This window comes from Ascidia mentula, chromosome 4 (genome assembly GCF_947561715.1).
Source record: "Ascidia mentula chromosome 4, kaAscMent1.1, whole genome shotgun sequence".
NCBI classification, from domain to species: domain Eukaryota; kingdom Metazoa; phylum Chordata; class Ascidiacea; order Phlebobranchia; family Ascidiidae; genus Ascidia; species Ascidia mentula.
The window spans coordinates 17,342,156-17,361,915 of record NC_138569.1 but is presented as its reverse complement, the minus strand read 5'-3'; the positions used below and the strand labels follow the sequence as shown (position 1 = coordinate 17,361,915).

The following is a 19,760-nucleotide window of genomic DNA, read 5'->3' as shown; positions in this document are numbered from 1 at the left end:
GCCCTTTTTTAAACAATTTAGATTTGACAAATTGCATGTGGCCCTTTTTTCTGATTGGGCCTGAAATTGGACATATTTAGATTATTTTATGTAAATATTGAACAGATCGCACAAGGTATAGGCAATATACTCTCAACGTTTATTAACGCACCTCTTTCTTCATTTAAGTTGTTCAATACGTGTAACCCGTTCGCACTTCACTCGGACATTCTCTTTGCCACCCAACTAGTCTCTGACACTAACCAACTGGCACGCGGTAAAAGTTACTCGCTCAGTCACTAACGCGCTTGAACAATATAAAGTTATTGCCACCTGATATTGCAACGTGTCTTTCTATAAAAACAAGATATGTCTGCTCACGGAGTTCAAATTTAGTTGCTGTAGAACACGCCCAGCGGACTTAGTTTCATTCATAGTAACCGTCCGAACTACAAGAACGCTGCACTACCTATGTGGAAACAGTGCAAGGTTGGTATAGACCACATACTCCAACGTTTAACGAAGCTACCTATCATGGACATAGTTCAAGGCAAATGATTTAAATTTATGTTAACCCCTTCTTGGATAAAAGTATGTACCTTTCCCGCCACGGTAGTCATGTGTTTAGGCTACTGATTTTGTCCAGGCAGCTGATCTTGGATTATTGGCTACCTTAGCCGTAACGTAACAGCCCTACAAGGCATAGGGGCCAAAGTTTCTCCTTCATTTCAAAATCAGTTTTAAACTAAACTTCCACACCCTTTTTTGTTATCAATTTATTTCGTGTGTACTGTGGACAAAATAAGAAGATTTTCTTTCCAATAATGGCATGTTAAGAAACAATGTATTTTACATTTTAACTGTTGGAGATCTAATCACAAAACACATCAAAACCCTTGATGGTTGGCACCATCAAAACCCTTTTTTAAGAAGAAACTTTTCTACTTCTTCTTGGAAAGAACCTTTGATATAAATTTTTTGTGCCACTTCATTAACTGTTGTTGCAAGGTCATATTTGATACGAGGCCTCAAATGATTTGCAAGGTCTTCATTTAATGCCTGGCAAAAATTGCTTTATTACACACACATCATAAAATTAAATGGAGCAAAGAAACAAGCTTACCCAGACGTCGCCTTCAATATTGCTTACTTTTGTGTAAACAACTACTTTTATCTTCATCTCATTGACCGGTAGAACATGGTAATGATTGCGACTCACAAAATACGGTACATTTGGTGGGGTTTCTAAAAAAAAGACATTCACAATATAAAATGGCAATAGTCTAATTATTTTTTCTCATACAAGTGTAATAAACTACCAAACTAAATTTTCTACCTGCAGGCGGTGACCAACCAGAAGGTGTGGGGTATGATGTATGTTTAGGTGGATCTGGTATCCTTGATGGTGGAAACAAGCGCTTTACCCAATGAAAGTCTTCCTTGCTAACAGTGTATGCTACCGCATTGTTATTTTCCTCATCTGAATGAGGAACTTGTGCTTGTGATGTGTAGCGCTGTGAAAAAATATACAATTGTGTTACATTTTGCAACATGTTTAACTATAACAATCAACTTACAACACAATTTGGATGTCTGGATTTTGTCATGTCTAAGATGCGCCGACAGGACTTGCAAACTACGTCAACCTTTCCAAATTCTTTCAAAGCAAACATTTTGGGACAGAAACGGGAGTATCAAGATTCGAATTATTAAAAAGCAAGTTCCAAATTTTGTCACCGTGTTCCGCATGACTAGGTTCACGGTTGGTTTTAATTTATTTTTTTTATAGTGTTGTTTTCGTTTTTTTAGAGTGTTGTTTTCGTGATAAATAAGGTTATAAATATAAAAACGAATTTGCAACATTTATCATGGCAATCTTTCAATCGAAAATCTGTTTTATTAACAGAAGGTAAGGTAAAGAGTACACCATATCCGTGGCCATCAGTGCAAAAGTTTAAACTGGTGGATAAACACAAATAACACACTTTAAAGGATAATTCTGTTGACGTTTTTACACATGGATATTTTATTATGCCATGTATTGACAAATATTTTGGCATTTAGTATTTATTTGGTCTATTGGTAACCACGCTGGTGTCATTTACCACGTAGCTCAGGATTTACGCAGAAATTTGTTGTTAAGAACTGTAAGCTAAAGTTGAAATTAAATGGTGATGTTGGAAACAATATTTTTGGTTTGTGGTGCCACTTGTTTTTTAACTGTTTTGTATGTATTTTTTACAAACGGATAAAATTACTAATGTTCAACTGAATTTTATTATTATTCTTTTGTTGTAGAGAGTTTATGCAAAACTGCTTTCATGGCCCATCTTCTGGGGAGTAAATTCTGTCTAGAAAGTTTGTATCATGATGTGAGGGATGTTGAAGAAATAATTACTGAGATTGCATCCAGGGTTGGCATGGTCAGTATATTTTTGTGTTTCATTGAACTTTGCAGAAACCATGTTTGTCGTCATACAGGTGAAAGCACAATCATGGAAATTTCCAGACAAGTCATCATCAGATATCAACATTTCAGAACTGCTTGCAGACTATACTTATGATGAGACTGATGAAGAAGCAAACCAAGCTGCACATGTGATGCTTTATGACCTAGTCATAGACAGGCAATACTTCAGTAACATACAAGTAAAACATTAATCAGCTCTTTTATCCCAATCTTATTTATCACAGACTCCTGTACACACTGCACAGCTTTACAAGATACAATGAACTTCTTTTGTCATCTGAGACAGTGTCACCTAGTAAACATACAGGATCATTGACATCCATGTCTGCTGGCTTGACGACAAAGAGATGTTGGAGCCGTATGACACAACTGGCTGGTGTTATGCAGCAATTAGCACAGGAGGTATAATCAATTTGCAAAAGTCTTTTTGAGGCTACAATGGCCTGACTTGAACATTTCTTGGTATTTGTTTTCTGAAGATTTAAAATTGAGATGTCAAATTGTTACATTTCTTACTATGTTTGATGTTACACAAATTTGTACCTCGTTAAATTTGCACCATAGCATCCTTTCAGTATTTATTTTAACATATTTCAAGGTGGAAAGAAGCAAAGCCTTGTCTCATTCATCGGGGAAAATCTTACATGAACTAAAACAAGATAGCAGCAGTTCTGACACGAAAACATCTCAATCTCTTTCCGGTATTTTGAATGTACTAATACTGCTTGAAATGAGTTTCCTATTTGATTATTACTTGAGTTTACTTATGTGTAAGAATATTTTGCCCTCAACCTCAATTAAAAGCTTTTGTTATTTTCTTGAAACTGTTATTTTATCTTTGAATGCTCTGTAGTTGAAAGGAGTCAACCCATTTCTCATGAAACTACCCACCGTAGTACACAGACTGAAGAAACTGCCTACAGTTCTTGTGAAACTTGTTCCAGGACGCAGACATGTCTTCATGAAGTTGGAAAGTAAGGCAACACATTTTTCATAGGCATCGATTTTTTAACGTTTTGTAAAATATTAAGGGTGACATTTCCAGGTTTTAGAAACACGCAAAAAATTTTTTGTCAGTCGTATCGCCCTAAACGTCAGTAAACGACGCAAATTCCGTTTCGTGTCACTTCGTTGCATAACAATCCACGAGACACTTGTTTGTCCTGATTGTGACGGTGATTTTAAAGGTCGTTTGAAACCAGCTTAATGCATAGTATAATGTATGTGGTTTTTCTGACAATAATTTTTAATTTAATCGAAATCCAGTGCATGCTTTGTCACCCCTGTTTATTTGTGAGGGGTGACATGTCAACCCAGTCACCCCTAAATCGATGCCTATGGCATTTATGAAAATTTTTCAATTGCATACAAAGTATCAGGTTGCTATTTTTCTGCTCAAAGGTCAATTGTGAAGGTTTGCAAATCACAGGGACTCCCAACTGCATTGGAAGTTTATATTTCAAAACAAACTGATTCTTCTCTGATGTCGATTGCGGAAATTTCCAGGTGGTGTATGGCAGTGCATGAATTCCTAAATACATTGCTTCAGTGGCCCCCTCAGTATATTTTAGTAGGGAAAGTCAAGTGTGTATTGAATACATTTTGTATACTTCCTTGTAAGATCTGTGTAAATTCACACAGTCACATCTCAGTTGCAACAAAACTAGAAATAGTGTCTTTCAATAGTTTAACAATAATGTTGATCACTGCTTGCATGTCAGTGCTTGTACAGCAGTACATGTGCAAGAAATTTGGCAATTTTCAGGACATAAATTGACGATTTGTTCTTAGATGGAAAAACCTTCAAACAAAAGACTTGTCGAGAGTGGATCGACATCTTGAAAGTCTCGTAAAACAGATTAAACCACTTAAAGAGCAACTTTCTGCTGCAAACAGACAAGAAGCTGATGCTAAAGCAGAAGTACATAAACTCACTGTTTTGGCCGAATACAGAGAAAAAGAATTTGCTGAACAACAAAGAAGAAGGGAACAAAAGCTTAATGAGGTTTGTTATTATGTTTCTGTTGCTTAATATTTAACTTTAGGTGGAAAAGGTTGTTTTAATGGCACTTAACACAGTGTACCACACTTTTCTATTTACAGGAAGTCAAATTGCTCCAAGCAAAAATTGCTGATACTACCAAGGAAAATGTTCAAATCAAGACTAATTCTACTTCTCTTAAAAATAATTTGTCAGAAATCAAAGATGAGCTCTTGAAAAAGCACAGAGACTTTATTCAAACAGGTTTTACACAATGTGCCTTAAGCTCCTGGCCAAATGCTTTGCAAATTTTGGATTTTTGCTTCCATTTCAGAAAATGAAAAAGCCAAATTGAAAGCAGAATCTTTGGAAAGCAAAAGGTTCCAACAAGATTCAATGAGATTACGATCAGAAGCCAGTGAACTTCATCAAAGGGTCACAGAACTAGAGGAGAGATTGAAAATGACTTATGAACAACTGGAAAAGGAAATTGCCAAAAACACAACTTTGTCAAGTCATGAACAGGTTCTGATTTGTGTAAACTATGTTTTAAAAATTTTTTAAATTACATGTTTCAAAGGTAATTTTGTCATATTTATCTTGACTGATTTGAGTAAAACAAAATAAAGGCAAGAAATATACTGCTTGTCTGGCATAAAATTAACATTTGGTGAACCAAACCCTGACGAAATCTTGCTGATTGGCAGGAGAAACGTCCTAACAATATAGTATGTCAATTTTAGTTTTACTGTTGCTGGTAACTACATACTCTCTTGTTGGTAGGCCATGCAGGAAAAGCAAAGTGGCTTGCTAAAACGTTTGGATGAACTTGATGAGGAGTGTGAAGACCTCCGTGAAAGATTGTCGATGGCGGAAGAGGAAAGAGATCAAATGGAAGAGGAGGCGGGGGGTGACACTGAGCAAACTCAAATCCTAGAGGAAAAGCTTAAAGCAAAAGAGGTTTAACACAATTTTTTTTCATCCTAGTTATTTGTAGAATGTATTTGTGTAAATTAAGTTTACATGCATGTTAAAAAATTTCATTGTCAATTCTTCATCTTTTGAAATTTATGCAATTGTACAATTGTACGAGTGAATCAGATAATTTAGTTTGAGTACAAAAGGGGAGAGACAAACTTGAATTTTGCATCAAAGGCTTTGGGCACTTTCAAATTCAACATTGTATCTCTCAGGCAGCATCTCTGCGTATTCTGAATTTCTCTAATCCTTAGGAACTGGCAACAATCCTGCAGCAGGACAAAAACACTTTGGAAAGAAGAGGAGAAGATTTAGGAGCACGGGTCAATGAACTCCAATCACAAATGGAGAGTTACTTGGAGAGAGAACGATTGCTGGTGGCATACCCTGATCTTCACATAAATAAAGTTCCTCTTCCTAACAGTTAGTATATATTGACCCTTCCTTTTCTGGAAAATTGGCAGTGTTACACCACTTAGTTTTAGACTAGTGGTTTATAATTTTTGGTAGAAAAATAGTTTTAGACTAGCGGTACTTTGGGTTATAAATTATCTCAGGCCCTTGCAGGATTAAATGCTTGTTTTGTGATATAAAACTGAATAAAACTTACTCAACAAAGACAAAAATAAAAAAACATCTTTAAAAGAGCTGTCTGAAAGATTGACTTAAAAGTTGTACTCAGCTACTACAGATACGGTATCGATCGACAGCCTACCAGGGTGGCTTGGTTCACCGATCCGGTGTTGTTTATTGTTTTTCCTCAACGAAGACATTTATTAAAATTCTTGTTGTTAGTTAAAGTTTGTTTTGCATAGGTTCTGGTGATGTTTACACTGATATGCAGAATCAAATTGAAGCCAACAACTTAAGGATCACTCTGTTGGAAAAAGAAAACCGATCCCTCACGAAAACATTGTCAAATATTTCACTTTCGAGTCGAGGCACAAATGAATCTTTGGGTTATGACGAGAATATAGAGCAGTTTGAAAATGAAAACCATGTCCAGGTATCTATATACCTGTTTACTCCCTTTTTAGAATTATTCTTGAGTAGATTTGGGAGTTAACAAATTTAGTTGCTAATTGTAGTATCAGATGCACATTATCAAAATTACACAAACATTTTAACAATAACAGAGAGGTCAATGAATCAACTGTTATATTATGTAAGTGTTTTTTATGGTAAGTTCCCGAAAGTAAAGTATTTTAATCTATGATTTACATGACTTAAAATCTAATTAGTGTAAGAGCTCTGAAATTAGTTCTGGGTTTTGGTATACACTATTGGTGTTAGATGTAGTATTATTTTCTGCAGCCTATTCAGTTGTGGAATCGGGGCAAGGATGAAGACAGTATCTCATACTCCAGCAGCCAAATTAGGTAAGAATGTATTGAATTTTGATAAAACATAAATTGTAACCTTTTTAATAAACTCTGTTGATTGGGGATGAACAAATAAATTATTGAGCATTTATTATTGGTTTTGAGACACTTATGAATAAAGTTGATATCAATGCTTGATTCGTTTGTACTTTAAGTGCAACCGGGAAACCAAAAAAGATAAGCTCAAAATCGGAAAGATATCGTCATTCAGAAAGTTTATTTTCTGATCAGTCACACCAAAACAATGTGATTTTAGCATATCGAAACATCAAACAACAACATAAGGTAAGGTGCTGATAACACACTATAATCAAAAACATAAAAAACAACAGCTGATAACATATCACATGACTTTTAACTCCAAAATTATTCAAGTCTGTTTTATTATTCATGCATGACTCATTTTTTATTTTGTTAATATTATGTAAGACAAAATATTGCATTTTTCCGCTTTTCAGGAATCTCAGGTTAGATCATCTTTTCACATTGGGCCGGGCAAGCAACGCAGTAAGACACCATCAACTTCAACTCCAAACTCTGGTAGAAGCGCTCTGCTCAAACCTTGGACATGATATATGTCATTTAGAATGTCTTTGTTGCAAGGAGCATGCATAAATATATTTATAATGTAGTAGCACTGGAAAAGAGTGCCCGTAGTTTATTACTTGTACCTTTCTATGCTAAATGGCACACATTTGCATTGTGTTTATTTCTTCATCTATTGTAAAACCATCTCCCCATTTTGGTTGTTGCACCAGAACAGGTTTGCACCCACACATTGGGCATAACATGTTTCTTATAGACGATGCTCTCATCCAAACTATCAAATTGTGGCGCTCAGAGTTTTCACCACTGATTTCCATTGCTCCATGTTTATGCTGACCCCTGTGCAAAATGCCGTAACCAACTCTGTGTTCCACTCTGGTTGTGTGCAACAAGTTGTTCTGCTCCTAGAAATAAAAATAACTGCAACATAGACTCTTTAGTAGCATCTATTAAGCCAGGTTCTCACCGTCCTCATATTTCCAAAATACAAACTACCTTCTTCAAAATATTTTCCCAGGCAAATATTGATAGTGACCTCAGCATTGTCAAAGTGGTAAGAGAGATGCAAGTCCTCCCCGCACTTATACTTGACGGTAAACGCTTTATGTGAATCCAGTCCAGTGCCAACCCACTCAGGCAGCAATAGTTTAGCAATCGGTGCAAGATATTTTTGTCTAAAGATATCAAGAAATCTTTCATCAAACCCAAGTTCATTTAACAAAATCTAAAAAAAAACATATAGTCAAGTCAAAACGTTGTTTATCCCAAAAATGTGTGATCTATTTACCCCATAATTGTTCATTGTGTTTGGTCTCCCTTTTGGTGCATCATGTGCTTCGAAGTGACACATTTCTTTGACGAAATCATTGCAAAACTCTTTCGTAAACACAGGAAATCTCCAAACTTTTTCTGCACATGTTTCAGTCATGGAAATCACACTTTCACTTGTGGCTGTCGGTGATTTGGCAAAGTTTACAATCTCCACAAACTTTGGGTCCAAAAATTCTGGCTAAACAATATACAAATGAAACTGTCATTTCATATATTTTACCGACCCCTGTGAACTATTAAGGATTTATATTTTGTATCCAGTAGTTTGTAGTTATTTTACTTTCGATTATGTACATTTACAATAATTTACTTGTTCAAACAAACATAAAATTGTTTCGAAGATAGTTTTGGTCTACCTTAAAGTCATACAGATAAGGATGTCTTGGAGTGTAAGTCTTCTTAATGCATTTACCCCTTTCCACACTCTCCACACCCAAATATCTCCTTCTTTGCTGCTCCTCCTGCAATGTTGCCAAGATTTTATTGATTTCCTCATTTGTTGCACCTTTGCTTTGCAATATCTTTGTAAAGACAAAACCAAGTTGTAAGTTTGATAGCCTTTTTGTATTTTTTTTTGTAATTACCGAAACTGTATTTTCATCCAGGTAATTATTAAATTCTACATGCATATTGTATTTCTGGATAAAATAGTTTCTGGTGAACTTACACGCGCATACATATGCATCTGACATGTTTACGTTGTTTGGTAAATCATAAACAAAACCAAGGTGAAGTAGGTCTACAAGTAGTCTGGAATTCTGGAATTACCCGGGTGAATACCCTTTGGATTGTCGTACCATTTATCAAAATCATTGGACTGAAGATTAAAGTTTTGTGTAAGCATTTTTGTATAAAAATAATCATTTATGTCTCCAAAAAGGCTTCCATTGTTAACAAATTAAACGTTACAAAATTTAAATAAATAAGTTAATGTGGAATAATTAACGCTTGGATGAACACCAAAACAGCGTGGCTTTCCGAGAGATGAGAGTGAAGATGAAGGAATTGTAAAAAAGTGTAATATTGCAGGGTTCTTCTAATTATAACGGGCTGATAGGAGTTTTCAGGATTGACTGGGAATTTTAACATAAACCCTAACTTAGATTTTGGCCCCTGGCAAACACAGCAAACCAAGCCTCTTGCCCTCCCGCAAACCAATATCCTGTCTGCCAACCCATAGTATTAAGTTCATTGGTACAGAATTGGTGACGAAGCGCAAGGCATGAAAGACAAAAAAACACAAATTTAAAAAAATTGTAAGTGTCGGTAGTACCCCTGAAGTTTAGAGGAGCTGAATGTTGCATGAGTGACCCTGTGTTTCCAGGTTTTACATATTTCAATTGTTATGTAGTATCATGATCATGCATATAGAAGAGAACATTTTGTTTTCATGTTAAAATATCTGAATTAAATTTTTTTGTTGCCTCAAGGTGTGATACCAACACATACATTAGAAAAAGTTAACACTACCACAAGCAAAATGGCTAAACTTAGGCCATTTAGGAGCCGTGCAAAGAAAACTATTAGCAAGTCCAATGCAAGCACAAATCCAGGTAAGTTGTAAAATTAATGAAATCTGATCAATCATAAAATGAAATGAATTACAGATCGCCTGCAAGTGGTTGCCAAAGGCGGACAAAATATGCGATCACAATCCACAATCAAACGTTTAAACATGTACAAAGGTGGAAAGCCTATTAGGTATAAACTGTTTTGAAGTGTGTTGCACAATAATTTTGCGGAAAGGTTAAATTGACACATATACTATGTTTAAATAAAGGTTAATCATAACTTATTATTTATTTATTTAAACTATTTTGCTATATTGAAAAAATAAGAGATCAAGTTGAATATATTGCAGGAATCGTAAAGGTCAAGTTATAAAGGCCGCTGAATTTCAGTCAGAAGTTGCATCTGGGGTGCAAGCACGGGTGGAACCTAACAGAAGATGGTTTGGTAATTTAAAATTATATTTCTTGTCAGTACCAACCATGGTCTGCAATTTTTCATTTGTTTATTGCAGGCAACACACGAGTTATATCACAAAATAGTTTGCAGAAGTTTCAAACCGAAATTGGAAAAGTTATTAAAGATCCATATCAAATGATTTTGAAGCCAAGCAAGCTCCCATTGTCCCTGCTACATGAAAGGTCAAAGGTAAAACCTTTTCAAAACTATGCAGAGTTAATAACAGAATTGTAGGATATTTTGTCCAGCAATCAATATGTTGAAAATTTAAGCCGAATTTAATTTATTGACAAAAATTATTGATTGAAGTAAAAAACTATTATATAAAAAAAAAATTATCTTAGAAAATACATCATTTATAAATAGAATAATTGTGACTTGGAGAGTAAAATGTCAATGACTGGTGTATGTTTAGAAGAAATGACAAAAAATTCTGACCAATTTGTTTTGACCACAGACTGCCAGAGTGCACATATTGGACACTGAAAGTTTTGAATCCACATTTGGCAAAAAATCCAAGCGAAAAAGACCCAATGTCGCTGCCATGGATTTGACCGAACTCAACAGCAAGGTAGACAATTTTCCTGAATTTGTTGCAATGAAATTTTCAGAATCTTTAATTATTGTCTTCGTGTATATACAAGATTGCCAGTAGTAACGAAGCTTATGATGCTGAGAAAGATGAAGATTTGGTAAGACTGGATGATGGAACACGTGATATTGCATCAGCCTACTACAATAACGCTGGCCAGTCAAGAAGAATTTGGAATGAATTATACAAGGTAAATTTAAGATAAAGCAGTTTCCTTTCAGTACTTCGAATATATGCTTTGTGCAAGGTTTTGGATTGCTCTGATGTTGTTATCGAAGTTCTGGATGCACGAGATCCTATGGGGACAAGATGTGGCAGAGTAGAGAAGTACCTGAAACAAGAAAAGCAGCACAAACATCTTATATTTGTACTCAACAAAGTTGACCTTGTGCCGACCTGGGTTACTGTAAGTGCCAAGTCGTGTTTTGTATCAAAACACCTTATTAATTATGATTAAATTTAGAAAGCTTGGGTAGCCACATTGTCAAAGGAACATCCTACAGTTGCATTCCATGCATCAATCACAAATCCATTTGGGAAAGGTGCTCTAATTAATTTGTTGCGACAGTTTGGAAAGGTAATTCAAAAGAACCTTACATTTAAGTAATTTTTTATATTATAATATTTTTATTCTTAACTCTATGGAACTTTGGTTATTACACATTTAATTTTTTTAGCTTCATTCTGACAAGAAAAATATTAGCTGTGGTTTTATCGGTTATCCAAATGTGGGAAAGAGTTCTATTATCAACACGCTGAGGAAAAAGAAAGTTTGTAAAGTTGCTCCACTTGCTGGAGAAACAAAGGTGGAAAAAAATTTTTTAATACTAACTTGGTTATGCATATCAGTGAAATGTAATGTGTGTTATGCATGCGTTAAACATTAAACTACAATAGATAAAATATTACTGCAAACTAGAAATATGTCTTGTTGTGTCAAAGTATAAACTGCCAGGAGTGGCATGAATATATTATACCTACATATCCTTTTCGGTCAATCAGGTGTGGCAATACATCACACTCATGAAGCGAATTTTTTTGGTTGATTGTCCTGGAATCGTTCAACCAAGCGGTGATACTGAAACTGATATAATTCTGAAGGGTGTGGTAAGTCAAATCTGTTCTGTAGAGATTATTTTCCCAGATTATTGTTTATGTTCAAGACCATGTGTCTACCCTAAATCTACCCATTTTTTGTGTAAAGGTTCGAGTGGAGTATGTACAGGAGCCTGACCAACACATTGCGGAGATTCTTCGACGTGTAAAACCTGAATACATGTCTCGGCAGTATCAAATTACTGAATGGAAAGACTCTGAGGACTTCCTCACACAGATGGCAAACCGAATGGGAAAACTGTTAAAAGTACTCACATCATTATTATGTCAAAAACAGTTTAAATGAATGCTTGTGGTTAAGGGTGGGCTTCCTGATTGGAAAACTGTTGCGAAAATGGTCCTCAATGATTGGCAGAGAGGAAAAATTCCGTACTTTGTCCGACCACCCAGTTCTAAAGAAAAAACTGATGAGGTATGGACCTGTAGAAACATGTGTTGGGTTCGCAAAAAAATCGGTTTAAACTGGACGCTTAAATTGTGTAATTACAGCGCTTTCATTTGTTGTTGTTTTTATTCAGCCAGAGAATGCATCTGCCGAAGCGGACGTGCAAGCCGAAGGCGCCACTGACAACGAGGGGGACACTGAGAAGCAAACGACGGCCGCCGAGTTGGAAAAGAATCTGCAACCGGTGGAACAAGACCTCGCGCAAGTAAAGATCGGCCTTGTCTTTGATGATGAAACGCTAGAAGACAAACAAACGAACGAATCCGTGATGGAAACCCCTGAACCGCCTGTGGATGCAACTGACCATGAAACAAGCGCAAGCCCCGAAGTGGTCGAGGTGGAGGTACCTGGTGAAGAAGCGGTTTGTGACGAAAATGTGTCGGAGTTGGTAAAACGCGCCGACGCGAAAGTAAAAAAGCTGCGGAAGTTTTTGTCTTCAAGCCAGAAGCGGCGATTTGAGACGGTGGCGAACTTTACCGACTCGCTAACCAGAGAGGACCTGCCGCTCACAGCGCGCAGAAGAGGCAAGAAGCTGGCCAAGAAGAAGAAGGAGAGTACGGGTAGGACGTATGTTGACAATTTTACTTTGGGAGGTGTTTAAACATGATTTGTTTTTCAGGCACAACGGAAAAAAGTGAATTTTCAACCAAATCTTCCAAACAGGTGAGCGTTGTTTGTCCCACATGAAAATTTACCAGACGGTATCACGTAGGCTACTTTTACAAACTAGTTTGTTAACGATGTTGTTCTAGAAACGGAAGGAACAAGGATTGGGAAAGAAGAAAAAGACCGGAAGCGAATATTACAAATCAGCAAACATCAAAAACAAAAATCGACGTTAATCATGTTCGCTAATAAAATTTATCTTGTCGTCGAGTAATCAGCTCTACGTTCTAATATCGTCTGTGTAGCAGCGCAAAACAAACCCAAACGAAGCCCAAGGGTGATGATTACTGAACAAAACTTTCATGACTCGCTTAGGTTTGCTGCAGCACAAAGGCAGTTACGTGAGTATCACGAAGAAACAACCACCTAGATCTTGGGTCCGCCAAAATTTATGTCAAACAAAACACCACGCCCATTCATGAAATTACGATGGCGGACGACTTCCAAACGACAATTGAACATGACCCGCTTTCCGCGATTTAGCAAACGGCGTCATGCATATATAAAAATATATATTAATAAACTGGTGTGTAATGTTGGTGAAATTATAATATATTAGTTTGATGTGAGGGTGGAACCATTTTAAACCGGATCGTTGTGAATAGGAAAAAAGCAGCATCAACTTTAAAGCACCTTGTGGTGTGGTCTTTGTTCAGAAGTTGTTTTTTTTTATTTCATTTTAACAAAACTTACGGTGGCCCACAAGTGCCAACACGAAATGATAATGCATCGCGAAATATATTTCTATCGCTCAAAATATATTTTGCTTCGCGAAAAATATTGCGACATCGCGAAATATATATATATATATTTTAAATGCGCGAAACATCTAGTAAGTTATTATCAGTTAGAAATACCTGCATGGCAGTAGTCTAGTTGTTTAAAGGTATGTCTAGTCGACTGGTCAGCCACCCGCAAAATACACTCGTAGTAAAATCAACGAGAATCACAGCATTTCGCAAAAATAAAACATTTTACGCACTGAAAATATATTTCGCGATGTTGCAAAGTATTATTTGTAGCTGTCGAAATATATTTCGCGATCTCTTAATATTTTTCGTCAATGCGAAATATATTTTGAATTGTGTATAAGCTGCAGACAGATGGCCACTGTTCCGACCTATTGGTCAGCAAAGTCGTTTGATATATCACTATAGTTACACCAGCTGCACTGAAGAGACCTTATAGGTCGAAACAGTGGCCATCTGTCTGCAGCTTACACAAATCATATCATTGGCTCCGCGATCTCGAAATATTTATCGGGAAAGCAAAATATATTTTGCTCAATAGAAATATTTTTTGCAATTCGTTGGCATTTCGCGGTAGCACTGGTGGACTAGAGGGATATATGTTAGTTGACGCTTATAACTCTTTCAAAGGGTATTAAAATATTTAAAATATTCGATTTGAAAAGTGCAGAAATATGCATTTATGTTTCGAAAATGAAAAAATATCGATTTTTCTTTTTTCACAGTTGTGATCCCATTTTCAATTTACAACTTAATGAAAGCACGTAAATCAAACTTTCCAAAAATATTAAACTTATTACCCCCGCGTAAAGCGCATACCCCTGCGTAAAAAAGTCATGCTGCTACCTCGAAGGGCGGCCGAGTAATCCGCGTTTATAGTTTTGTTAACTGGCGATTTTTTTAACATCCCACGAATTTTAAAGAAAAGAAAAAGGTACCACCAGAGACTACTTGGTACTTAGTAGTAGTCTCTGGTACCACCAACTTTACCTGGGGAAGCACCGTTTGGTATGGTATGGTGTGTTGTCAGTTGTGCGCTTTTACGCACGCCTCATTTGTCGTGTTTTCTTGGGTGTTTGCGTTTTTTTTTGTTGCCCCTTGCGCTTTGGGCGTGTTTCAGAAATTCAAAAATTTGATAATTAGTTCATTAATTTTGCGACGAAACGATGTTTAAGCCGTATTTATCAAAGTAATGAGTCAAAGTAATGAGTGTTACTGTGATCAAAGTAATGAGTGTTACAGGTGTTGCGTCCTGCTCATGGTCTTAGTTTACGGTTTAAGTGTTCAACCATAAGCATGAAATGACGATTGGTGTACATAGTATGTGTAAATTTTATTAACATCGGGCGCATTTGGGCGTTTTGTTTTAGCAGAAATTGGCGCTTTTGGGCATGTTGAGACAAAAAATTAGGCGCTTTTGGTAAAAAAAATCTGGCAACAATGGTTTGTTCGAAAGTATTTTTTTATTTCATCTCAACAAAATTACAGCAGTGTGCCTTTTTTAGAACCAAAGTGCTTGGTGACTCAATTTGTTGCTAAAAAACAACTAAATTTGTAGCTTTGTGGAGAACGACTTTACAGAAAAATGGATGTTGACCAAGAACAAGTAATACATTATACAATCTTTTTGAATAGTGATTGAAACTTACGGTAAAATATGCCCAAGCACGTGTAAGTGTAACCTATCTATAACGTCATAGATGCCAAGAGAATTCAATTTGAGAATTAGTAACATTAAATATTTTTGCTCCAAACATCGTTAACATAAAGAAATCTAATGATTTACTGGCATTTTAATTTTTTTTCAGTCCATGTCACACAATGTTGATGACCACTATGACTCAGTTCCTTCACCCTCTTCAAGCTCTATACCTGACATGAATGCTATGCGAGGTCCTCCAGGATCATTAAATGGTGAATTTGGAGCAAGTTCGCTGGTAAATCTTATACAACTTGAAAGCAATGTCAAAATCTGAATTTCTAATTTTCACAGGCAATTCCCAGTGATGCTCCATCATTTGAATCACAGAAAAACTATGAAACACTACAGGTTTTTAAAAGTGTTAAAGCCACAAAACAATTCTATAATTTTTGTTATGTTTTGTAGGGAACCATGGAATTACAGTTTAAGTCACTACAACGTATGGTGCAGGTAGCTAAATCTTGGGCAAACTTGGCTTCTCAAAAAGCTGATTCAGCCAAAAATGATGCATCATTTGTAAAACGCAGTGTACAAAGTTTACCTCACTTGCAGGTAAATTGGTTCCATTTTTGTTTCAGGAAAACTGTCATTCCATGTCAAATCAAATAATAACTGAATTTGGCATATTTGTTAAGTATTACGGCACAGTCACACATTTTAGTCCAAATTTTAGCCCAATTGGACCAGTTTTTCAAGAGTTACTCTCCAAAATTTTCGTTTTGGGACAAAGTTAGGATATACCTTCTGTTTTTAAACCCCTATATTTAAAAAACTACTGGGCCAATTTTGATAAGTTGTTTGAAAGCTAATTAAAAACAGATCCCACTGTGATTGTTTTTCAATTTTTTGTTTTATTATTACACTGACCTTTGTTATGTGTTACCGGAGGCTATTAACTTTTTGGTCTACCTATTAATTCAAACATATCAAGTTATTGAAGGAGCATTTTTTTGTGTTATATCACTTTAAAAACTGAACATTAGCCAAAAAACATTTTGTTTGGTTATGCAAGAGTATTAAAACCCTTTTTCTGCACAGAATGGATTTTTTTAATGCAATACTGTTATTTTCCTGTAAACTGTGGTATCAAAAAGGGCAGTTGGGTGACTTTTTATTGCATTGTCATTCATTTATTCCAACGTACCTTTGAAGCATTCTTTCTGTCCATAAGGTTTTGCACCAAACTCATTTTTCTTTGCGTATATACACAAAAAAAATATGCCGTATTCATAGCACCCCACTATGTCCACATTCTGATAATTGTTACATCATCCGCTTCTGTTATAGTATATGTTCTGCTTAATAAGGCCGAACATCTGTGAAAAGTTAAGGTGTGCTTGAAGATGTTTTTCCAGTACGACAAAAATCTGAAATGGATTTCTAGTTACAGAAGTAATGTTTCTTATACCTCACCATGTTTTTTTCTGATTCAAACTAATTTATCTCATTAATGGCTTGTGTCCTAATAAACCAAAAATGGTAACTTGTGCATTTCTTTTTTTAACACAGAAAAAACAAGGCCTGGAATTTGACCCATGTCAAAAAGGATCCTAAATTATTTGTTGGTAATTTTTAGAAAATGGTGGCATCTCAGACAGACAAAAATCTTGCACTGAAGAAGGAACTTGCTGATGGTCTCAAAAATGGCGACTTGAAACTTGAGGAGGTCAAGAAAAAGTTGGATGAACAACAAGCTGAAATCCTTGTTATCCGGCAGAAATTGGAAGAATTGGAACGAAAAGTTGAATCTGGCAGTAGAAGTGGACGATCAAGCGGCAGTGATAATGCTCCAGGTTAATAAGCTGCTTATATGAACATCTTCTGACATGGATGCATCCAGGGCCCCTCCTAGATATACCTATGTTTTCCAGTGAAGATGACACTTGTAAAATGTGTTGTTTGCAGACAACCTGATGCAAATGATAGATGCTTTTGAGAGGCAACTTGGGATGTATGATGTGAGAATTGCAGAGATGGATTGTCGATTCCAGGTTATGCTTTTTAGTGACTCTTTTTAAGTGGTTTGAAACTGAAAAGATTAGATAGTGTAACTTGTTTGTAATATTTAGTTATTTATCCTGGATTCGTCAAAAAAGTGTATTCCAGGAAGCCATTATAGGGTCTTTGTCGCTCCAATGCAAGATTTGTACCAATAACCCCGTTCACATGACCAACTCCTCGTAGCTGGGTCACATAATTTTTACATTCGACGCACAAAGCGATGAATTTACATTGGTTTTTAAATCTGCTCAAGTTAAGCAGTCTCCGCACTTACAGGATGTATTTCAGGCCCAATACTAAATGAATAATAAATGTTTGTGATATTACTAAGAGAGATAACTTATTGGCACATTCTTTTCTCCTAGCGGACTACTGTTTATAGGAATTTTTTTATATCTACTTGTGGATTATAGCCAAGTTTTCTGTATTTTAAGGATTTGTTTTATTGCTACAAAATAAGGTTTTGGAGAACACAAGTTACAATGGAGTGTTGGTGTGGAAAATCAAAGATTATGCACGGAGAAAGAGAGAAGCTGTCACCGGACGAAGTTTGTCGCTTTACAGCCAACCGTTTTATACAAGTCGATATGGATACAAGATGTGTGCTTGCATCTATCCTAATGGCAACGGATTAGGTATTTCCTTGTTTGCTTTTGGAATTTTTCGTTGTAAAAAGTGCTAATAAGAACACATGTTGAAATGCTACTGAAGAAGAAATGTATGTCATGGCCAAAGCTTGTGTACAAAACAAATTTCAAATATTGAAAACATTCAGGCCTATTTTCATAATTTTGAGAAAGAATTTAAAGTGATACATGTTGTACATAACTCATGAAAACAATTTCACAGCTTCAATGTATTCTAAAGCAAAGCTATATTTTATATTTAAATGGTACAAAACACATACTAAACTGCTGGCTTTAGCTGCTTGAGAGATATACTTTACTATTTACCTGCAAATTGTACCATATTAAAATATTTTGTCCGAAAATCAACACAAAACCTGATGAACTTAAGCATAGATTACATACATTGTCTTCTAGTTCTAATTGATAACTGTTGTTTTGTGTTTAACTAATTTCAGGTGAAGGTTCACACATGTCCTTGTTCTTTGTGGTGATGAAAGGAGATTATGATCAACATTTACCATGGCCATTTAGACAGAAGGTGTGAATCATTGTTGTGTGAATTGTTTTTGTGTTTTAAATGTTTACTTTGCATTGAACGCAGGTGACATTATGTCTTCTGGACCAAGGTCCTAATTTCAAACATAAAACAAACACGATTCTGCCAGATTCAATTTTTCCAAATTTTGGGAGGCCCACATCCGGTAGGTAAAAGTTGGAAAGCAAAATATATAATTGTTAAACAGATAATATATGATATCCTGGCATATGATATACCTTTCTAACTGCATGTATTGTTTAGACAAGAACTTTGGAGTGGGTTTTCCTTATTTTATTGTTCATGATGATCTTGATTGGAGTTGTTACATAAAGGATGACACAATCTTCATTAAACTTAAAGTTTTTGCATTTGATCTCAACAACGTTTCTGGGGGCTAACCAGAGGGTAATATCAATTTATGTGACCACCACATGAACCTGCCCATCATTGTTTTTGTTTTGATTTTATTTTTGTTTTTGATGCACAGAATTCAATGCTTCAGGGCCAACTCTTCATTATTAAATACAAAATAATAATTATTGCCTCTTCGCCGTACTTATTCATTGTTCTTTCACTGCACAATATATTCACTAAAAACTAAGAGACTGGGGATCGGTTGCGAATATCTGACCCATCATACCTGATGTTAGTACCTATAAGGGCCAGATATAGGCAGACCGATAGCGTAGGTCTATGCGTGACATTCAACCAACCTATTCTGCCAGGTGTTGAGGCTAACATAAAACGCATGTATAAATCACCAATCCTTTTGGATAAGGCGCTCTAATTAACTTGTTGCATCAGTTAGGAAAGGTACTGCAAAACATTTGGGTGGTGCTAATACATGCCTGCACAATTTTTTTGTATTATTTGCCATTATCTCTTCACAACTCTACAGTTTTCATATTAGCATACATATTAGCTCAAATGTAAAGTGTATTAATTAGTTTCAAAACAATAAATCCTTATCTGGAAAAAGTCTTGGTGTTTTGTGTTCAGGGTTCCATCAAGCAAACTATAGGACCTATATGGGTATTACATTGGAGAAATCCTGTTTTCAAGGCCCTCTGCTCTAATGCATCTAGCGACTGTTCCGCTTGTTTCCCAATGACCGTTGATGGGTCTTGTGACTTACATAGGGACGTGCATGTAACAAAATACTACTTTGCAGAAATGTCTTTTCAATA

The 19,760-nt window shown here is 35.8% G+C and overlaps 5 protein-coding genes across 13 annotated transcripts; 3 read left to right on the top strand and 2 right to left on the bottom strand.

Annotated features, from left to right (window-relative positions):
- Positions 1-746: 746 nt before the first annotated feature.
- Positions 747-1,725, bottom strand: LOC145899065 (large ribosomal subunit protein mL49-like). The gene is made up of 4 exons (XM_082987776.1): positions 1,557-1,725; positions 1,316-1,493; positions 1,103-1,224; positions 747-1,038 (listed from the first exon to the last, which is right to left on the bottom strand). The coding sequence occupies exons 1-4, from the start codon at positions 1,650-1,652 to the stop codon at positions 892-894; spliced, it is 543 nt and encodes a 180-aa protein (XP_082843902.1). The 5' UTR covers positions 1,653-1,725; the 3' UTR covers positions 747-891.
- A 556-nt stretch (positions 1,726-2,281) lies between these two features.
- On the top strand, positions 2,282-7,491 carry LOC145899201 (coiled-coil domain-containing protein 157-like). The gene is made up of 15 exons (XM_082987930.1): positions 2,282-2,402; positions 2,461-2,606; positions 2,674-2,851; positions 3,048-3,150; positions 3,303-3,423; positions 3,851-3,955; positions 4,241-4,454; positions 4,553-4,694; positions 4,765-4,955; positions 5,214-5,390; positions 5,663-5,831; positions 6,224-6,414; positions 6,723-6,787; positions 6,946-7,075; positions 7,249-7,491. The coding sequence occupies exons 1-15, from the start codon at positions 2,301-2,303 to the stop codon at positions 7,360-7,362; spliced, it is 2,148 nt and encodes a 715-aa protein (XP_082844056.1). The 5' UTR covers positions 2,282-2,300; the 3' UTR covers positions 7,363-7,491.
- LOC145899203 (2-oxoglutarate and iron-dependent oxygenase domain-containing protein 2-like) lies at positions 7,082-8,902 on the bottom strand. 5 transcript variants are annotated; one of them, XM_082987935.1, is made up of 6 exons: positions 8,752-8,875; positions 8,524-8,688; positions 8,124-8,345; positions 7,803-8,060; positions 7,462-7,740; positions 7,082-7,351 (listed from the first exon to the last, which is right to left on the bottom strand). In XM_082987935.1, the coding sequence occupies exons 1-5, from the start codon at positions 8,857-8,859 to the stop codon at positions 7,471-7,473; spliced, it is 1,023 nt and encodes a 340-aa protein (XP_082844061.1). In that variant the 5' UTR covers positions 8,860-8,875; the 3' UTR covers positions 7,082-7,351; positions 7,462-7,470. The 5 variants fall into 5 exon arrangements, with proteins under 5 accessions (XP_082844061.1, XP_082844059.1, XP_082844062.1 ...); XM_082987933.1 differs by lacking the exon at positions 7,082-7,351 and having other exon boundaries at positions 7,471-7,740; positions 8,835-8,902; XM_082987936.1 differs by lacking the exon at positions 7,082-7,351 and having other exon boundaries at positions 7,471-7,734.
- A 698-nt stretch (positions 8,903-9,600) lies between these two features.
- LOC145899202 (uncharacterized) lies at positions 9,601-13,164 on the top strand. Of its 2 annotated transcripts, none has more exons than XM_082987932.1 (15): positions 9,601-9,720; positions 9,775-9,868; positions 10,029-10,123; positions 10,191-10,324; positions 10,593-10,706; positions 10,780-10,917; positions 10,975-11,133; positions 11,191-11,304; positions 11,405-11,533; positions 11,730-11,834; positions 11,932-12,090; positions 12,145-12,255; positions 12,362-12,842; positions 12,908-12,951; positions 13,041-13,164. In XM_082987932.1, exons 1-15 carry the CDS (start codon positions 9,648-9,650, stop codon positions 13,128-13,130), a joined length of 2,040 nt encoding a protein of 679 aa, XP_082844058.1. In that variant the 5' UTR covers positions 9,601-9,647; the 3' UTR covers positions 13,131-13,164. The 2 variants fall into 2 exon arrangements, with proteins under 2 accessions (XP_082844058.1, XP_082844057.1); XM_082987931.1 differs by having other exon boundaries at positions 12,362-12,848.
- Positions 13,165-15,191: 2,027 nt separating this feature from the next.
- Positions 15,192-19,662, top strand: LOC145898772 (TNF receptor-associated factor 3-like). Of its 4 annotated transcripts, none has more exons than XM_082987380.1 (11): positions 15,192-15,309; positions 15,512-15,640; positions 15,697-15,753; positions 15,811-15,957; positions 16,982-17,198; positions 17,311-17,396; positions 17,867-18,041; positions 18,491-18,573; positions 18,637-18,713; positions 18,860-18,978; positions 19,061-19,662. In XM_082987380.1, the coding sequence occupies exons 1-10, from the start codon at positions 15,289-15,291 to the stop codon at positions 18,969-18,971; spliced, it is 1,104 nt and encodes a 367-aa protein (XP_082843506.1). In that variant the 5' UTR covers positions 15,192-15,288; the 3' UTR covers positions 18,972-18,978; positions 19,061-19,662. The 4 variants fall into 4 exon arrangements, with proteins under 4 accessions (XP_082843506.1, XP_082843504.1, XP_082843505.1 ...); XM_082987378.1 differs by having other exon boundaries at positions 18,637-18,736; positions 18,835-18,978; positions 19,061-19,661; XM_082987379.1 differs by having other exon boundaries at positions 18,860-19,661.
- The last annotated feature ends 98 nt before the right edge of the window (positions 19,663-19,760 follow it).

What these genes read in the sequence shown, in the direction of transcription:
- LOC145899065 (XM_082987776.1), bottom strand. Translation starts at nt 1,652, where the DNA reads ATGTTTGCTTTGAAAGAATTTGGAAAGGTTGACGTAGTTTGCAAGTCC. An exon ending in CCAGACATCCAAATTGTGTT is followed by an intron (nt 1,494 to 1,556) that starts GTAAGTTGATTG and finishes ATTTTTTCACAG; the next exon opens with CGCTACACATCACAAGCACA. An exon ending in TGGTTGGTCACCGCCTGCAG is followed by an intron (nt 1,225 to 1,315) that starts GTAGAAAATTTA and finishes TCTTTTTTTTAG; the next exon opens with AAACCCCACCAAATGTACCG.
- LOC145899201 (XM_082987930.1), top strand. Translation starts at nt 2,301, where the DNA reads ATGGCCCATCTTCTGGGGAGTAAATTCTGTCTAGAAAGTTTGTATCAT. An exon ending in GGGAACAAAAGCTTAATGAG is followed by an intron (nt 4,455 to 4,552) that starts GTTTGTTATTAT and finishes TTCTATTTACAG; the next exon opens with GAAGTCAAATTGCTCCAAGC. An exon ending in TACTCCAGCAGCCAAATTAG is followed by an intron (nt 6,788 to 6,945) that starts GTAAGAATGTAT and finishes TTGTACTTTAAG; the next exon opens with TGCAACCGGGAAACCAAAAA.
- LOC145899203 (XM_082987935.1), bottom strand. Translation starts at nt 8,859, where the DNA reads ATGTCAGATGCATATGTATGCGCGTGTAAGTTCACCAGAAACTATTTT. An exon ending in CTTATCTGTATGACTTTAAG is followed by an intron (nt 8,346 to 8,523) that starts GTAGACCAAAAC and finishes TATATTGTTTAG; the next exon opens with CCAGAATTTTTGGACCCAAA. An exon ending in ATTTTGGAAATATGAGGACG is followed by an intron (nt 7,741 to 7,802) that starts GTGAGAACCTGG and finishes TTTTATTTCTAG; the next exon opens with GAGCAGAACAACTTGTTGCA.
- LOC145899202 (XM_082987931.1), top strand. Translation starts at nt 9,648, where the DNA reads ATGGCTAAACTTAGGCCATTTAGGAGCCGTGCAAAGAAAACTATTAGC. An exon ending in TGCTACATGAAAGGTCAAAG is followed by an intron (nt 10,325 to 10,592) that starts GTAAAACCTTTT and finishes TTTTGACCACAG; the next exon opens with ACTGCCAGAGTGCACATATT. An exon ending in TGTTGCGACAGTTTGGAAAG is followed by an intron (nt 11,305 to 11,404) that starts GTAATTCAAAAG and finishes TAATTTTTTTAG; the next exon opens with CTTCATTCTGACAAGAAAAA.
- LOC145898772 (XM_082987378.1), top strand. Translation starts at nt 15,289, where the DNA reads ATGGATGTTGACCAAGAACAA. An exon ending in AATTTGGAGCAAGTTCGCTG is followed by an intron (nt 15,641 to 15,696) that starts GTAAATCTTATA and finishes TAATTTTCACAG; the next exon opens with GCAATTCCCAGTGATGCTCC. An exon ending in CGGCAGTGATAATGCTCCAG is followed by an intron (nt 17,199 to 17,310) that starts GTTAATAAGCTG and finishes TGTTGTTTGCAG; the next exon opens with ACAACCTGATGCAAATGATA.